Below are 19,071 nucleotides of genomic sequence, written 5' to 3' on the forward strand. Positions count from 1 at the left end.
GGAGGGGGCGTCTCTGGCACGCCTAGGGCCAGGCATCAGCCACCCACAGATTACCCAGGTGTCTGAATCTGCCAGGCAGATCTCAAAGCCACCATTGTCCCAGAGCTGGGAGGTGGTGGGATTAGGGCCGACAGTGAGGGAAGAGGGGATGGCCCTGGCATCCGGGCCAAGGCCAGGAAGGGGCCCTCCTTCCTCTACGACATGGGCCTGGGCCAGGCTGGGCCAGGCTAGGCCCGGCTCACTTGCCAGGGCCCCGTGGGCTCTGACCAGGCCTCTAGCCATATCACACCACCCACAGACACTGCATGAGGCCAGACACGGACCCTCTACCCTCACAGACCCACTCTGATGGAAACAGAGACCTTCTGAGAGATGCACACACCAACACAAGGACACATGGACACGTGAGGCCAGCGTCCCCATAATTTTCAGGGCTGGAGCACCAGCCAATCATGGAGGACTCCAATGTATATATATATATATTTTTTTTTTCCCAAAGCTATGTGTTTTGTTTTTGTTATTGGTTTTTTTTTTTAACGCTTTAGCAAATGATACTGATTTTTCAGGGTCCACTTGGAATACATTTATTTTAAATTGTATTTTTAACTTAGTTATTTGTAAACATACATTTACTTTAAAAAGAGTTAATTTGAAGAATAGCATCAGTGTGAATCCCAGGAGAGGTGATGGGGCAGGTAGGATATGAGCAGAGGTGATGGGGCAGGTAGGATATGAGCAGGAGCCAATCCTCACATGAGTGTTGGCTGTGAGATGTGGAAACACCCCAGTGCAGCTGGCATCCGAGTGACGTGGGAAGACGCAGACACGGACAGACACCAGAGGTCTCTCCACAACTGGACACTCACGTCTGCACAGATGCCCTGGCCTGCCCTGAGCCAGAGGCCATTTATACACCGACACGTGTTCCAAAATGTACACGCCAGCACGTGGTCACACACAGTGACTCTCCACAGACACTCCAGCACAGACATGCCTGTTCACATCTTGCTCAGCCTCACAAACTCACCTGTGGCTTACTGAGCACTTACTGTGTGTCAGGCACTGTGCTAAGCATTTTTCATGATTTGATTCATTTCATCTTCATAGCAACCCTGCTGAGCTTGGGACTGTCATCATTCCCATTTTACAGGTGAGGAAACTGAGGCTCGGAGAGATAAGTGACCTGCCCAGGGCACCCAGCAGCGAGGAGGCTGGGCCAGGATTTGAACCCAGACAGACTGGCTCTAGAGCCTGAATTCCAATCTCAGCTGTATCCCCTGAATTGTTAGATTCCACTTCTCTGAGCCCAGCCTCCTCATCTGTGAAGTGGACACATCTCCCTCATCTGTTGGGAGGATGAGAGGAAGTGACGTGGGGAGAACTCCTGGGAGCACACTGGGCCTTCTACAGGCTCCCTGTGAATCAGTCGTCCTCAAGTTACCAAGATTTGGGGGCAAGCAGCTAAGGTGGAGTGGGAAGAGCTTGTTAAACCGTGTGACCACGGGCAAGGGAGTCGACCTCTCTGGGCCTCAATTCTGTCTCTGTAAAGTGGGGACAGCAGTGGTTGCCCTCCTCTCCTAGGGTTATTGTGTAGATTAAATTTGATGGTACAAGTAAAGCCCTGAGCATGGCATTCAGCAGTTACTCAATACATGCTCAAGCCTGCCCCTCAGATCCCAAGCTGCTCTTAGTCCCCAAAGCCCACTGTAGGGGAGAAAAAGACACATCAATTGGCTACAAATAAAGAAGTCAAAGCATCACATGTTTGTAAGGACCTTTCTCCTGTTTATTGCCAAGCCCCCACCCAGACCTGCCCTGCTCACTCCTCATCAAGAGAAGCGGCCCTGGTGGTGGGGGACCAGGTGGGCTCCCCCACAGCGTGCAGCCGGTTGGTGGTGTGCAGGCAGCTGGCAGGCAAATCCTGCCCTGGTCGGTGCAGCTTCAAGTCCAGCACCAGGGCGTTCTGGCAGGAGACAAAGGGCCAGGCTGGGGCATGGCAGCTGTGATAGGACCACCCAGGCACAGGATGGGATGGGCCAGAGTGTGGCCAGGATATGAAATCAGCGTGGTGTTTAAGAGCAAAGGATGAATTAGGCTGGCCTTATGACCCTTCACCTCTCTAAGCCTTAATTTTCTCGACAGTCAAGTGGGGACAAGCACCCCTACCTCCTGAGTGGAGAGATAAAATGAGAAAAATGCCCACTGAGTGCTCCAAGTACAATGTTTGGCATGCAACACAAAACTAATGTTTATTGAGTACTTACTGTCTGCCTTTGGGCAAATTATCTCAGTGAATCATCACTGAGATAGCTCTCGGAAGTGGACACCCTAAAATCACCCCCATTTTAGGCACAGAAAATAGAAGCATTGAGAAAGATGAAATTACTTTCCCAAAGTGGCAGCGAAGGAGAGTAGCAGAATTCAAGTTTCCTCTTGGGGACCCCTGGCCCAGGAAACCCCCGGTTCTGAGGGGCAAGGTCTGGCTCAAGGGGTTGGCAGGACTGTACTGATGGCCCCTGCCCCCTTCAGCGCTCCTCCCTCCAGGTGGACAGAAGCCAGCTTTCGTTCATCATTCATTGGCCGAAAATACTGGCTGACATGGCCTTCCCCAACTCCTTTCCTCACCTCTACTATGTTCAGCTCTACCAGGTTGTAATTCATGTCCAGAAAGTCTGGAAGTGGGAGTCCGACTTGGAGCGCATCTGAGGAATACAGGAAGAGTCATTTCAGCCAGCCTGCTCTGCAACTGAGGAGCGGCTGCCTAGAGCAGAGTAGTGGGAAATAGTGCAGTGATCGATTCATGATGTCTGCCAGCTGCTTGAGCCTAGAGTGCATGTTAGATTTATATATTTATATACAGGGTCTAGGTCAAGATCTGACTCACCATGTGGAGTCAAGGGTCAGAGTCCAAGTTGTAGGAGGGGGTCTTTGTCCCCAGGTAAGTGACATTCAGCTGACATTAGCCTCAAAGATTCAGCACTGACCATCCCCTCCCTTTTAGCCTCCCCCATCTGGGGCTACTGGAGAGGCTTGGAGACCACTCAGGTGGCATCTCTTCCTGCTCAGAATGCTCCCTGGCACCAGCAAAATCAAAGCCTGTTGGAGCCCTCACCATTGATGGCTGGGATGTAGGCTTCTTGCAGAAAATCAGTGATGAAGCCTGTCAATTCTTTCTCCTGGGGGAGAGAGAGCAAGAGAAAACACCCTCATCCATCGTTCAATTAAATTCTACAGATTTTTTCAGCTCCGTGGATCGGGGGACCACAGGAATGAATATTAGAGACATCAAATCGAATCACAACTGTGTCTGACTGTTAGAATGTAGACCGATGCCCTTCACCTCTGCTTAGTCCCTGTGAAGGAGTATAAAGCAAACTAACAAACTGGCTTCCCTGATGTGAACCAGTTTGCTGATTTGTTCTTTACTGAGAATAACTTTAACCCAGAGGCTATGCTACAGGAAGGAGAAAACAGGCTGATAATCTTGGAAGAATGGACAGACCCTCCAGAGTTCCTCTTGAAGATTCATTGACGTGAAGAGGGGTGGAGCACCCAGTAAAACACCCTGATTATTATCACCTTTTCTGCTCCATCCAGTTTTTCTATAGAACCTCAAGACCCCAACCCCAAGATGGGCTCGCAGTCTTTAAGTCACTAGCCTGCTGTGACTCCCTTTGCCGGACAAAGTAATAAAGCTGCTCTTTTCTTTGATCCCAAAACTCTGCCTCTGATTTTGAATTTGCTTTTTGGGGTACAGAGGCTGATTTTTCTGTAACACCTGTTCCCGTCACATGTGGACCTTGGGTCATGGTGAAGGTAGGCAGAATTCAGGAGACACAGAGTGGCCTGTGGACCCTACCCTTACTCCTACAGAAAACTCAGTAGCTTTGATGAGTCATTCATTCCCTGCCTTTCTGCACCTCAGTTACCCCATCTGTGAAAGAGGAATATAATAGCAGCTGCTCATAGGGTTTCCATGAGGATTCTGTGAGTTTGGGTAAAGCACACAGCACAGAGTAAGTGGTCAGTAAGTAGAGCCGCTGGTGTTGTTTTAATGATGATGATGGTGATGATTAGCGACTGCTGGGTCAGGTTCTGTTTTGAGGCCCGAGGCTACAGAGACTAATAAAAATAACAGCTGGGCCAACCAAGCCAGTTCAGGCTACTGCTATGTGTGACAATGCTTTTCAGATCAATCTAAGGAGATGTCCAGATTCTATCCAGAAAAGAAAACAGAGATTCAGAGAGGCTAAGCAATTTTTCCAAGGTCACACAGCCAGTCAGGGGCCCCAAGCCCCACAGTGATCTAGTCTGTTCACTCTGCCTCCATTTCAGAGCCTTTCCCTGCAGCCGCAAGGGAGAATAGGTCTAGTCTTGCCTTTAAGCCAGACCCGGCAGAAGTACTTGAGACACTTACATTGAAGGCACCAATCGATGAGGACCCCCGAGATAGGCTCAGTAATCTGCAGAAGAGAGGGAAATAAGGAGGAGGAAGGGCAGTCAGAGCACACCCCTGCCCCTGGAGAAAAGGGATCTCAACCCCCCTAGCCCCTCCCTGATGAAGAAGTCCTCTACAGCTTCTCACCAGGTGCTTGGAAGCCTGCTTACATGCTCCCTATAATGGGGCACTCACCACCTTTCATCACAGACATTTTGTTTCCCACAGCACAAACCACTGCCTCCTCTCATTTTTCCTGACTCTTTCCTCTGGGACCCCAGTCATGTCCACCGCTCCCACCCAAGGCCAGGTAGGCAGAGGGTTTGCAGCTCAACTAGTCAGTCCCAGATTTTTGCAGGACGTAGGATTGAGGCCCCCTACATGGCCCCCTCCCTGGCACAGCCTCCAGTGGGCCCTAATACATCTTGGCACCAGAACAGGCCACCTGATGGTCATCTGGTGGCTCTATCTTCCCAACATCTATTCTCTATTCCAGTAACACATCCTCGATTTTCCACCCTCATTCCAAGGCACTTAGGAGGGCCTGAACCCAGAGACCTCAGGCTGAGCACATGACCCCAGCCTGGCCAATCAGAGCATTATATCTCTTGAGTCACTGTGATTAGCTTAGGGTTGGTCATGCGATTCATGCTAGGCCAGTGAGAAGCAGCCTTGGGAATCTTGTCAGAGCTATCAAACACGAGGCCTCTCTCCTTGTTGGGGTCACTTTGCCACCACTTGAGGGGAGGCTGCCTGAGAATGGCCAACAGAGTGGGCAGCAAAGGCCAAGGGATGAGGAGACAGACTATGAGAATTCCATGCAGCTAGATCCAGCCATGCCTGAAAGGAATATCTATCTCTAGAGATTTTAGTTGAGTCTAAATATTCCCTTTGGGGTTTAAGACAGTTAAAATTGGAATTGTCTCTACAATTGAAAGAATCCTGGCCTAATGCAAGTCAGATAAAAAATCAGGACAAATACAAAAATTCATGAACAACTGAATGGAAAACTGGCCTCACACATAGAACTCTATAAATGTTAGTTGTTATTAGTATAAAGAAAGGAATCATGGAGGAGGTGGCATTTGAGGTGGGTGCTGAGTGGCAGGAGGCATTTGGATGGCATGGGTAAAAGCCTGTTAATGGCAAAGGGGACATGGGCCCACGATCAGACTCACTGTGCAAGAGCCTAGTGGAACCGCAGGAGCAGTGGCGGAAGAATTTGAGAAGGGCTTTGTGTGCCAGGCTAAGATTTGAGAAAAAATCATACAAACAATGGGGAGCCATTGAGGGTTCTAGAACAGGGATAGTGACCAGAGTAGCCTTGCAGTGTGGGCCATGCTGGATGGATCAGAGGGAGACCCTGAAGCAGGAAAACAAGTGGTGTTGGAAGTGCCCATGCAAGGATACAGGGATGCCAGCGTGGGCAGCAGACGCCTACCTGTCCAGAGAGGTGGACATCTGCAGTCGGTTCTCACGAACTGAGTACTGGATTTTCAGGTTGAAGTGCTGACATGGGGGGAAGCAGGGAGAAGGCAGTGGGTTCCCCATCAGGTTTGGTAAAACCAGAGGCTTTACCACCTCCCCAGCATCCCCACCACTGCCAAGACAAAGCAGGGGTCTTCCTCTCTGCCCATCCCTCCTTCAGGAACTGAACGCAGCAGTCTCCCCATGCCCCCAGCCCAGGGTCCTCATCTTCCCTGTACCTAGCCCAGGAGAGCACAATCAAAAGTCCCGGCCTGTGTGTAGGTCCCTACAAACACCATGTTACTGCTCCAGGTCTTTGCGCATCCTGTGACTCTATCTGGAGTGCCCTCCATCACCAGCCTGTCCAACAGCAACCCTTTTCCTGGCCAGCTCTTGCCCAACCTTCAAAACATAGCTCAGGCATCACCTCCTCTAGGAAGTCTTCTGTGATTTCCTCAAACTAGATTCAGGATCTCTTGAGGCTCCTATAGTTCCCTGGGTGAGCCCTTCACTACCCTCATAGATGCTAATGAATGTTGGAGGAAGGAAGGAAAGAAAAAAGGGCGGGAAGGGGGCAGGATGGAGGGAGGAGAAAGAAAGGAAGGACTAAACTTTTGACCCTCATTTTGTTGATCTCTCTAGCCATTCAGAGTTTCAACAGCAGAGCCAAAAATCAGACATCCGGTGACAGTGCCCAGCAGGTTAGGCTCATACCTCTGGGATTAACTAAGATCCCTTTAATCCAAAACTTGGCTATCAGCTAAAATCCTACCCTCCAGCCTCGAATATCCATGAGACTGGACCTAAATGGGAAACAGATTCCACTCACAGTTTCCAGGAGAAAGAGGGGTGCAAGGGCCTTTCCCGGTCGCCGAGCAGCGAACATCTCCAGGGTGCCATGGAGGTGCAGCAGGCTTTTGCCGGTCTTCATGGTGACCTCGAGGGGCTTGTTTATCCTGATCTGGGTCACCAGAGGTTTCCATTTGGGATAGGCCTCAGCCACCTACAGAAACCAGGAGACTTCCCTCAAGGCCAAATCTCAGACTGGTGGCTTCAGTTGAAACCAGGAGTCCATCACAAAATACGTGATTTCTACCTTGGATGTAGGAAGCACAATATGCAAAGGCTGGGATGCATCAATCAGGAAATAAAAGAAACAAAACAGACAATCTGGCTATTTCTACATTGGACATAAAAAGTACAATGCAAAAAGCCGGGCTGTCTGTGCTGAGTCCAAAGGGTAATTTATGGAGAAGTTGGGATGATTCCACACTGGACAAAGGAGATGTGGTATTGAAAATCCCTGTCCCTTCGCCTGGAGAACATGGCAGGGCGTGGTGATCACAGGTAGCTGGGGCACTCACTTCAGGGATGAAGCGAGCCAGTGTCTCAGTGGTTTGTGGGGGCAGTTTGCCAATCTACAAAATAAAAGTCAAAGTTAGGATTACTGAAGACTTCCCTGAGCCTTCCTAACAGACATCTCCTCTGACTCAATAAGGTATGTCTTCTGAGATTCCTTCATCAAATCCTTGCTCTTTGATTAGGTAGATAATGAGCTCCTGGGTAGCCCAGATTGTGGCTCACACCTTTCAAAGCCCATAGCTCTGAGTACAAGATCACATGCTGAGAAAGTTTTGTTGGATGAAAAAGCAGGAAGATAGATGGGAGAATGGGTGGATGTGATGGAGGAGTGGGGGTAGGTGAATGGATTTGTGGATAGAGAGATGGACGGGGAAAATGGATAAACAGATAAGTAGGTGAATGTTTGGGTGGATGGATAGATGAGTGTTTGCGTAGGGAAATGAATAATAGATAGACGGGCAGGTGGATGGGTGGATGGAGGGATGATAGGAATAATAGATGGGAGGATGAGTGGATGGGAAGATGGTGAAATGGTCTGAAAAATGGATGGGAGAGTAGATGATGGATGGCAAAGTATACAGGTGGATGATGGGTGCATGGATGGGAGGATGAATAAAGGGATCAACAGAGATGAATAAATGAATGGATAATTGGACTGAGGGTTGGATGGATGCATGAGTAGGTGGTGGTTACATGGGCAGAGATGGTGGATGGTGGGGTGAACTGATGATAGAAACCCAAATAAGTCCTCGCATCTCTCAGCCCTAGCATTGCCAACAACCCCAAGATAATCCTCAGAAGGCCGGCTCTGGCAGGTACTGTCATTACAGGGGGACAGATGTGGGACGTGGCCACGGGCAGCTCACCATCGTGTCCTGGACATTCACATCAAAGGACTTCTGCAGGAGAGCAAGCTCTGCTGTGAGGAAGGCGGCCGAGAGCAGCAGCTGCGAGGAGCCTTCAGCATAGTCCTCGGGGAACCCGAGGGCCTCCCCGGCATCAGCAAGCTGGATGATGCTGCCCTCGTGCTGCTGCACCACGGGCTGTGGGACAGCCAGCGGGGAGACACTCAGCTTTGGCCAGGAAGGACTGGGGCTGGGGCTGAGTCTGTAGTACTAATGGCGCTCAAACCGGCCCCATGTCAGCAAGTCCCAAGACGGTAGAGCCAGAGCAGGCTATGGGGGTCAACGCTCTCAGTGTGCAGACGGGCAGACTGAGGCCCAAAAGGATAAGGGAGTCAGTTACTAAACCACTAGCAGTCCCTCCTAGGATTGCTTAAGTAACCTCAGTTAATCGGACTGTGGTAGGAGCCCTCATTTACACAGAATGTGTTTCTAGTCTCAGGAGAAGGAGGTAAACGGAAAACAAGGTGGGCCCTGTAAGAACCTCGCTGGAGGAAGAATTCACAGAGGGGTGAGCGCTTGAGGTTTTTCTTCCCATTCCTGGAAGATGCATTCACCTAGGTACCTAGGGCTCTGGAGACCTGGGTGAGAACCCAACCCTGCCACCAACTCACGCTGGAATTCTAGTCAAGTCCTGCCTCCCTCCTGGGCGAGAACCCAACCCTGCCACCAACTCACGCTGGAATTCTAGTCAAGTCCTGCCTCCCTCCTGGGCCTGGTGCTTCCCCCCGTACAATGACAGGGTACGGCTGGGTAAGCACTGGGAGAAGCAGGCAGCCTGGGGAGAAGGTGTGAGTGTGGAGTCAGCATCCTGGAAATCAGCTCAGGACTCAGGGTCCACGTTAGGAGCAGAAAGAGGCAGGGACCCTCCCACCCTCCTCGGCCACAGTCCAGCTGCCTGCCCTGGCGGAATCAGCCCCCACCGCTCAGGCTTGTGAGACCCCAGCCTGCTGCTTACACTAAAGTCCACTTGAATGTAGCTGGCTGTGGTGGTTGGTATGGACGTCAGGACATATTTGACGGTGCCCATCTGGCCCACGGGCATGGGGGCTGTGTAAAGAGGAGGTTTCACTCAGAGAGGCACCAACCTGGGGCCAACCCAGAGAAGCCGGCACCAGCCAGCTGCCCCCTGAGCTTGGCCTGGACACCAGGAACCCTGGCCCTCTGTGTGACACCAGGCAGACTGCATCTCTGGGCCTCAGTAGTTTCACCTGCAGAATGGAGGCAATGATGCCTGGCCTAGAAAATCACATCCCTCAGCAGGCACAGAGCTGTTCCCCAGGGGTTGTCATAGCTCAGTTCTCACAACAGACTGGCGGGGCCAGGATTATTGGCTCTATTTTACACATGCACAAACTGAGGCTTGGAGGAGTGAAGTGACTTGTCCCAGGCCACACTGCTGGGCACATGAGCCAGTTTTCTTCAGTCCCAGCCATTAAGCTTCCCTCTCCCCCACCCTGAGGAGCCCTGGAGACCCCAAGATGATGAAGGCAGCAGATCCCCTTGGCAAAGGAAAGAGTGGAGATTACCATTGGGGTTATTATTCACAGTGCAAGGTTTGTGGAAGAGCCCGCAAAGGCTGCTGCTCTTAGAGTCTGGGGGTGATGGATAGAACACTAGATGGAGGGCTGAGAGGAAAGGACCCCAGAGTCCCTCAGGGCCTTAGGCTCCCCATCTGAACAATGGGTGGATGGCTGGACTCCATGACCTGAGACCACCTCTAGTCCCAAGGCTGGGCTGGGAGCAGACACTTGAATGGGGAGTCGGGCGTCGAAGTCCAGCCATCCTGCCATCCCCATGTGGGAGCAAAGCATGGCTAGGGCTACTCACCATTCACATTGGCCCACTTCTTGTTCACATATCCCAGGACCGCATCGATGGCTGGACACATCTGGAAGAAGAAAAGGCATTGGGTAGAGAGGCCCCTGTGTGGAGGGCCTCACTCCTTACAGCTGAATGTTACTCCACAGGGATACTCAAGAGCCCTAGTGGGGCAGGGGCTCGAGGAGGAAACCAAAGCCACAAGCCACACAGGAAGTCAACAGCAGAGCCTGGACCAGGAGCCAGATCTCCTGACGACAGCCTGCAGTCAGTGAGGACGCGTTCCCCCAGGGACTGGTACTCTAAGCAGAGATGGCAGGTGGTGCTGTACAGGCTGCCATTTCCTCCTCCCACTCTCACAGCAGACATCACTAGCTGATCACTTTCTCCCACTGAGCCAGCCACAGCCTCAGGATCCCCCTCAGCCTCCTTTGATCAGGATCAGACCCAAGATGAAATGCACTTGCCCTGGTCAAAGCACTCCCGTGGATGAGGGGCGGAGGTTTGCTCTGGGCACTCACCAGGCCAGGAAGAACTTTGTGTAGGGTGCTGTCCAGGAACTTGTTGACCACCTTAGGCAGCATGCTAGACACAGAGGATGGGGACAGGGGAATAGATGGCAGGAAGTTAGGCATGGGACATGCAGGGACATGGCTAAGGAAGTGTAGTGGCTCGGGAAGTGGGATGCTGAGCCCGGATGGCAAGGTGGACCCAGCCTTCCTCCCCAGCCACGGAGCCCCTCACTTGCTGGGCAGGTTCGTCTTCACGCTGACCAGGATGACCTCACAGCCCTCGCTCTTGAACATGGGGAGGCCCATCTCCTCGTCCTGCAGAAGCCGGTTGGTGGCTGTGATGTTCAGAACCACGATGATCTCCATGTTCCCACCCATGAAGCTGGAGGAGGGGGCAGGCAGGCATCATGGGTACCTCTGCCATTGTGGCCACTAGCCCTGTCTCCTCTTTGCCCACAGTCTCAGCAGCTCTGAGAGAGGAGAAAGGGTGGAAGACCATCCCGCAGGACAGAAAGTGTGGTGGGACCTGCCCAAGGTCGCACAACCAGCCTTTCCACTCCCCTCTTACTTTGGTGAACTCCTGCACATATTTCAAAACCCTGTTCTGCTCAGCTGTCATCATCTCGCAAAAGCCTTTTCTAATCCCTGACCCCTGCACTCTGCCAATGCTTCTTCTGTTCCAGGCCAGTCCCTCAGTCTGTGATCATCTGTGTTCAGGTCGGTTTCCCATCAAAGGTAGGAACCAGTTTTGCATCATCTCAGACCATAGCCCCCAGATGGTACACAGTAAGTACTCAGTAAGTGTGCATATCAGAGTGAGACAAAGAGATCATTATCCTTTCCTTCTCACCTCCCCACCATACTCACCTCTTGCCAGTGATGGTCATGCCTGTGGACACACACTGGAAGATGCCCACCTCAGGTACGAAGTTCAGTGTGATGACAGGCAGCTGCACATCCTTCACCTTCAGACTGGGAGAGGCAGACAACCAAGCAATGAGAACTGGAAAGATGAGACTCAGGCCCTTAACCCACTCCTCTACTCCTTTTATGGGAGGCCTTGGATAAATCCCCCATCCCATGTCATGGGGATAAAGCCACATTTGGGACCATCGTGAAACACAAACAGAAGGCTGGACCAATTTGTACACAGAAAGCACTCGTCATGTGTAAGTTGGGACACCTGGCTTTGTGATATTGGGCTGCTTCCTTCCCTGCTGTGGGCCTCAGTCTCCCCATTGGCAAAATGGAGATGTTTGCTCAGATCAGGGTTTCTCAACAGTAACACTATTGACATTTGGAGCAGAATCATTCTTTGCTGTGGGTTGTCCTGTGCATTGTAGGGTGTTTAGTAGCATCCCTGGCTTCTGCCCACTAGAGGCATAGATGCACTCCCCTTCCCTGACCCCATGAGTTGTGGCAACCAAAAATGTCTCCAGACACTGCCAAATGCCCCTTGGAGGCAAAATTACCCCTGCTTGAGAACTACCAGTCAAGATCCAGGGTAGCAAATTTGTGGCACGTCTCCACCTGCCTGTCCTGAGCTCTTGGCAGACATTGCTAACTGATTACAGTCTTATTTCCTGCTAAGCCCAGAAAGTGCCTCAAAACCCTCCCCAGCACATCATTCCAGGCAGGCCCAACAATCAATCCCATACGACACTTGCGCTGAAACCATTTTGCCCCTGTCATTAGATGATTGTTTCCAGAGGATTTTGCACTCAGTTTCATGTACATTCAGTGAGTTCCTGCTGCATGTAGGGAGTTGGAGTTTGACTTTCCAACCTCACTGCCCCCTCTCAATGGCCCTGCTCTCAACAGGCCTGAAATTGGATGACAGGGAACTGAGGCCCAGGTGGGAGCAGTGACCTGCCCAGGGTCACACAGCAAGCCAGCAGCAAGGCCGGGAAGAGGCCCCATGCCCTGCACCAGCTGTCCCACCAGCTCTTTCAGGCATCCCCTGCCACCCTCTCTCCTAACTGCCACCCCCACTCTGAAGCCCCTCCCCTGCTCACTTAGTGATGCCCTTAATGGGTTTCATCCCCGGCCGTTTTTTGCCCGCCTCAGCTGCCATCTTCTCCAGGATGTGACTCTCATCCATAGCGTTCTGGACCTCTGGAAAGGGGGAGGGTCAGAGAGACACTCAGCTGGGCTCCTCACTTCTTCCCTGCCCTGGAGCCAGTCTCTCGGGCATCCCAGAAATGAGTCATGCCTGCCTCTGCCCTCTTCCAGCCTGGAGGAGAAGACAGAGTCACTAGAGTGATGAGGGCCATGAAAAGCCCAGGCAGCTGGAGGAACCACATGAGGGGTTTGGGCCAGGAAAGGAAGAGACAGGTAAGGCTTCCAGGAGGAGGTGATGTGCCAATTGGTCCTTGAGGGAGGAGTAAGATAATAAAAGAGGCAGCTCCCAGCAGAGGGCCCAGCAAGTGCAAAGATGGGGAAGAGGGGAAGGAGGTGGCACAGAGGAGGAGGAGTGAGAAATACAGTGTAGCTGGAGGGGGTAGGGACAGGACAGGGAAACTGGAGCAGTTTCAGGAGGCACATCATGGAGGCCTGGAACCCCAAGCTGCAGTGTCAACTTTATCATGTGGCCCAGCCGCTCTCAAACTCGACTGATTAGGGAATTCAACTGGGAGCTTATTTAAGTGAAGATTCTGTGCTTGAAGCCAAGACATTCTGATTCCCCAGGACTGGAGACCCCCAATCCTAAATGACACTGACATGTGCCTGAAACACTCCAGAATGGTCGCAGGCTAGTTCCCAGAGGAGACAAATACTGAGCTGATGAACGTCATTAGCCCTTTGCACCTGGGTGTGACTCCATTTCCTTTAGGGTCACAGAGCTGGAGATGGATGATACATTTTACTAAAGGGTCCCCAGGGCATTTTAATCTCACACATCATCTGATCCAACCCAAAAAAGGACTGTTCAGCCTATTTTACATTTCTTTACACTTTACATTTGCAGATGAGCAAACAGCAACACAGAGAGGGTAAGTGACTTGCCTGAGGTCACACAGTAAATTGTTGGCAGAGCTGGAATTTGGCTCATTGTCTGTCACCCCTACAGCCCACTTGTGGATGCCAACCCCTGCCCTCAGGGCCAAGGAGAGGTTCCAAAGAAAAAGGATTTCCAGCTCTGCCTCCAACTTGCAGGGGATCCTTGGGCAAATCAGCCCATTTTCTCTGGGGCTCAGTTTCCCTCCTCTGTAAAATGGAAGAATAATAACATTGCTATATATATAGTTGATTTTGAGGATCATAGGATACTCAAGTCTATGCAAACACAAGCAGGCACTACCTACCACCTACTCCCTTTCCCACACTTCCCCTGCCCCCCAGCCCCCGGCCCAGCCTGCCAGCTCACCCCGATTCATGATGTCCATGCCCAGTCGCAGCAGTGCCCCAGGGTCCGCTCGTGCGGTGGTCAGCAGGCCGCAGAGCACCAGACACAGGATTCGTAGCATGGCTCACCTGTGTCACAGGGCCTGAATTGGGTGCAGCCCACCCTTGGTTCCCTTGGGGACCTCCCCTGCTCCAGATCAGACAGGGCCCCCTGGATGATCTCAGGAGTCCAGGAGTTTTGGACCGCGTCCTCCAGAAGGACCAAAGAGTGTCCAGATTAAATACAGGGCCTCAGGGGTCACCCCAGGCAAGTCACTTCCCTCTCTAAGCTTTGGTTTCTGCGTCTCTGGGTGTGATGCATTCTGAACAGCTTGCTTTATGGGGTTGGTGGGAGGTTTAGCTGCAGTTTTTCCTGAGTCCAAGTGTGGCTCATGGTGCAATGCTGGGGCTATGGAAGAGATTCCAACTTGGTCCAGACTTCAGGGACTCCCATGGCAGTGTGGGAATGGGGGAACTCCCTGCTTCCCCGACACTGGCACGACAGCCAGTGGCATCTTCCACCTCCTCCAACTCAGAACCATTTCTAGAAATCTCAGCTCACAGCCCCTTAAGCCACCTTGAGACCTCGCCTCACCAACAAGGAAACTGAGGCACAGTCTGAAACACCCAAGGTCTCACAGCTGGTGAGTAGGGACTTGAATAAAAACCCCAGACCCTTCAAAGTTCCAGGAAAGCCCCCTCCCACCTCTGGATCCCCAGACACCCCTTCTTCTTAATTACTACTTACCAAGACCTGAAATTCAACCAGAGGCCAAGTGTTTATTTCCGGTTTTAGCTGTGGCTGAAAAGAATGGTGGGGGGTGGGGGTGGCGTGGCCACTGGGCCTAGCCTGTGCCACTGGAGAGGGAAAATTCCAGATGGACTCCTACTGACAGTGGGCTCGGCCACCGAGGGCTCCACTCATCTGCAGAGGCAGGTGCCTACTGAGCCCGTGTCTGCCTGCGTTCATTCACTCAACTCGCATTTCCTGAATACCTACTACATGCCAGGCAGACCAGCCTACAAAGTACACACGGCAGAGATAGTCCTGCTCCTCCTGAATCTTGAAGGGAAGCAATTAAATGGGATACAGTGTGTTTGGGGGTGGGGAGGGGTGGCCAGGGAAGGACTCTCTAAAGAGGAGATATTTAGGCTGAGACTTAGAGGATAAGAAGCAATCAGCACAGAAAAAGCCAGGGAGACCTTCACGCTTACAATCAATATTTGCTAAATGAAAGCATGGTTGATTTGTCTCTGGTCCCATCCAATTTTTAAATATCACCTTGGCTTGAAAATAATCAACCTTGATGTTTCCTCAGCCCCCGTGAACACATACACGTGCGCCATGGGAATGCCAGGCACAGGCACACCCAGGGCCAGATCTCTGAAGGTCATCCTGTGGTAGGTGGTGGAGTTCAGGGCCAGGGCGGCAGGGCTGGAAGGGGCTGGGTAAAGGTCTCCTCCCGCCCCACCCTATCTCCCAGCTGGGGAGACCGAGCCCCAAGACTGGTTCCCCCATTCCCAGGCCAGAACAGATGCCAGGTGTTAAGGCCACTTGGACGAGGTTTTTTTGCCCTCTTACAGTTAATAAGCGGCTCGGGGTATACTGCTGGGCAGGTATTTCCAGGCAAGTGGTCAATGCTGGGGTTTTGTTTCTGACTGTGCTTGTGCTTTTGCCTAAGCTTCCCCTCCTTCTTACAATGCCCTTCCTCCACCCATCTACTACCTGCTTGTCTCTCAAGTCCAATTTCAGTCCTTGCTTCCTCCTCCAGGAAGCCTCCCCTCAACCCCCAACCACCCCTAGCTTCAAAGATCAGTTAGAATCTGACTATATACCTAATCCATCCCACCCCAAAATGAGTGTTTCCTGCTTCTCCACACCCATCGTCAGCTCACACATTTTCCTCCACCTGGAGTGCCCCTCCCCCGCCCTCAGCTTGAGAAATGCTCCTAGATGCCCCCTACCCCACCACCACCATCCCCTCATTGCCTCGTCTCAGCTCTGAGCTCCTGCAAAGCAGAGCCTCCCTTGTCTCCCGTTGGCCTCAGTTGGAGCCAAAAGAGACACCTCAGATCTGCTGTCTCCATGACCTTGACCAAGTCCTACAGCATCTGAGGATTGCGATGTCCGGTGGCTTCCTGTCAGGTGAGGAACCCTGTGTGAAGGACATAGATCCAAGCCCTGGTCCTGCCACCCAGTTGCTGTGTGACCTCGGGCAAGTTCTTTGCCCTCTCTGAGCCTCGGTGTTTTCATCTGTAAAATGACAAGGCTGAATAAGACACTCTCTGGGGAGAGTTCCACAGGTAGAGCCTCTCCTTACCTTGCCGAGCTTGGGGTTGTCTTGCCGATGACTGGCCCCTGCCTCCCCACCCTGGGATGAGGAAGCCCTTATATTTGGGAGCCTGATTAGTTGCTGGGATAATTAAGGGTTTAATAAGGCCCAGATAATTATCTAGAGGCCCAAAGAACAGGAGCCCTGGTGCTCACGTGATGTTTCAGTCTGTTCCAAGGTAAATAGCACAGAGGACGAGGGTGGCCGGGGTGGCTGGGGATCCTGGGAGCTGCATGAGGGCGGGCACTGGGGAGGGGGCGCGGTCGCTGGTGCAGGGCAGAGGGCATTGGGCTCGCACTTCCTCCTCCTCTAGACTCAGTGCCTCCCACAGGGATGGACACGCAGTTGGCATCCATTCATTCCTTTCGCAAACATTTATTGAGGGCCTACTGTGTGCCAGGCCTGTGCACGTGTTAGGGATGCCTCAGTGAACAAGGCAGCTGGGGTTCCTGTCCTGAGAGGGTGCCTGGAGGCTATGAGAGGGACAGGCACTCCGCGAGTCAACAACACAGAGCCAGGTCAGTCCTGCAGAGATAAGGGTGCTGGAAACCACTGACCCAGGGGTGGGATGAGGAGAGAAGAACCAGGTTATCACGGGTAACGTCAGAGCCCAAGACCCCTGGAGTGGGGGATGTTGCAGCTGATGCCTGAGGGGTGAGCAGAGCCAGCTCTGCAAGGCAGGAGAAAGGTGTTTCAGGTGGGGAGTAGGCAAGTGCAAAGGCCCAGGGGCATGGGCTGGACCATCAGCACTGGATCCCTCTGAGATTCACAGCGGGCATGAGGAGCTAATGGCCCAATGCAGTATCTTCAGGGGAGACCCTCCTGGAGGAGATGCCAAGAGGTGATAAATGCTGGGGCAGGAGCTTTCTCGCAAGGTCCAAATCTAGAGGGCAGTGAAGGCAGGATGACCCCAGGTCCACACAGTGAGCTGGCCACAGAGCTGGGGCTAGGCCCCAGATCTTGGAATGCCCAGCCTCTGCTCTGCTCTCCAGCAGGCTCTCTCAGGGGGGCCTGGCTGGGGGTACCTTGAGGGTGATGAACAGTCTTGGGGGGCTGCTGGAGGACTGGGGTTTTCCTCCTCCACCCTCAGGAAGCCCACAGGTCTGGAAGATCAAGGAAACGTCTGTGCCCATTGTATACAAAGAGCCGCTGAGGCCACAGAGGGGGCCTGAGGACCTGCCTGAGGTCCACAAGGCTGAAGCCACCTTGAAATGGGGAAGAGAAGGACCCAGGTCAGCCCAGCCAGTCTCCATCCTGATCCAGGCCCTGAGCTGGAGGAACCAGACTACAGATAGCATCATTTTATCCCTGCAGATCCGCCCCCACAGACAGAGTGACCAGCAGGCCCCACCTCCTCCTCACATGCAAACCCTCCCCAGTGTGCCTCCAGTCACCCAGCCTCCCCTGTCTCCCCCAGGGCCATTCTAGGTACGGGGTGGGGGTTGGGAGTGGGGGTGGGTGGGTAGGGAGGCAGGAAGGACATGGGGTTGGGGAGCCTGGAGACATCCCTTTGTGTGAGTTCAGGGATCTGGGCCCCAGTCCCAGTCACTTGCCCTCACCAGCTGTGTGCCTGCTGTGGCTCCTCCAACCTCCCTGTTTTATCCTCTTTATGATGAGGGGGCAGAATAATAACAGTAATTCTGAGAGGGAAAAGGACAGTCGCGTCCCTGAGTTCAAAGTAAAGTGTCCCCAGCCAAGTTCCAATGGCCAGAGAGGAGGCAAGCGCCCTAAAAATACATTAAGGAAACAGAGAGTCTTTCCTGGGGCTCTGGGTCATCACATGGCTTCAGGGTTCCCAGGGAAGACTGGTCCAGCCAGCTTGTGATGGGAACCACTGGAAGCACTCGGACCCAGCTCTCCCGGTGCTGCTAACGCTGCTGACAATGGTAATCAGAGGGCCCCTTTCTGTGCATCTGACCTGAGCCAGGCAGCGTGCTGAGTGTTTGATACGCACATTTAAGTCCATTTAATCCTGAGGACTACCCTATGAGGCGGGCACTTTGGTAAATTTCTCCACTTTACAGATAGAGAAACTGAGGCTCGGGGAGATACAGCCACTTGCCCAGGGGAGACAGCGAGTCATGGCACAGCCAGGAGCTGAATCTGGATCCAAGGGGCTCCAGAGCCCAGACTAAGACCTGCCAAGGCACCACCAGAGGGGTGCTGCCTACCTGCCTGACCTGCCTCCCCCGGGGCCCCAGCATCACCCTGCCTGGTCCCTGCCACTGCTCCAAATCCCACCACCCTTCCAGGACCAGCTGCGGCTTCCTCCTTCAGGGAAACTTCCCAACCCCCTTCTCCCCCACCTCTGCCAGCCCTGAAGCTTAGTGTCATCTTTTTTCTTCCTCACAGACCCTTTGGGGATCCAATAAGGGTGATTCCCAGGCCAGCAGCCCCACCTGCCTACGGGGATTGGGCTCCACACGGCTTCCCGAGCTCAGAGCTGGGCAAGGCTGGGCCAGAGCTCCAACACCACACATGGAAGCAGCTCACTGACCACATACTTATTATGCACTTGCTGGATGCAGGGCTCTGGAAAGTCAGAGAGGTGTAGTTGGGGAGGGAAGCTGCAGGCACCAACAACCATCCTCGGAAATTGAAGGATGTGAGTCACCATGGCAGAAGGGTTGCATGAGGCCTGGGGAGACTGCATTTGAGCTGGGGGTATGTGTAGGGGAGTAAACCGGTTCAGATTAAGGTGGCCCAGATGGAGCAAAGAGTGAGGGCAAAGGCCAAGAGCTAGAGAGGAAACATGCAGGGTGCACATTCAAGGTGAAGGGCGGGCGGAGCATGGACAGGTTGGAGGTTCATGAAGGCGTCAGACCTGAGAGGTCGTGGCAGTTTATTGTTGC

General features: G+C 52.8%; 1 protein-coding gene across 1 annotated transcript; it reads right to left on the reverse strand.

The window, feature by feature from the left end:
* Positions 1 to 1,803: 1,803 nt before the first annotated feature.
* BPIFB6 (BPI fold containing family B member 6) lies at positions 1,804 to 16,244 on the reverse strand. The gene is made up of 16 exons (XM_064496846.1): positions 16,208 to 16,244; positions 13,870 to 13,976; positions 12,518 to 12,617; positions 11,370 to 11,474; positions 10,735 to 10,884; positions 10,512 to 10,575; positions 10,000 to 10,060; positions 9,128 to 9,219; positions 8,134 to 8,310; positions 7,270 to 7,323; positions 6,735 to 6,908; positions 5,880 to 5,947; positions 4,418 to 4,463; positions 3,113 to 3,176; positions 2,626 to 2,702; positions 1,804 to 1,963 (listed from the first exon to the last, which is right to left on the reverse strand). Exons 2-16 carry the CDS (start codon positions 13,967 to 13,969, stop codon positions 1,820 to 1,822), a joined length of 1,476 nt encoding a protein of 491 aa, XP_064352916.1. The 5' UTR covers positions 13,970 to 13,976; positions 16,208 to 16,244; the 3' UTR covers positions 1,804 to 1,819.
* Positions 16,245 to 19,071: the final 2,827 nt, after the last annotated feature.

Source organism: Camelus dromedarius, chromosome 18 (assembly GCF_036321535.1).
Source record: "Camelus dromedarius isolate mCamDro1 chromosome 18, mCamDro1.pat, whole genome shotgun sequence".
NCBI classification, from domain to species: Eukaryota; Metazoa; Chordata; class Mammalia; order Artiodactyla; family Camelidae; genus Camelus; species Camelus dromedarius.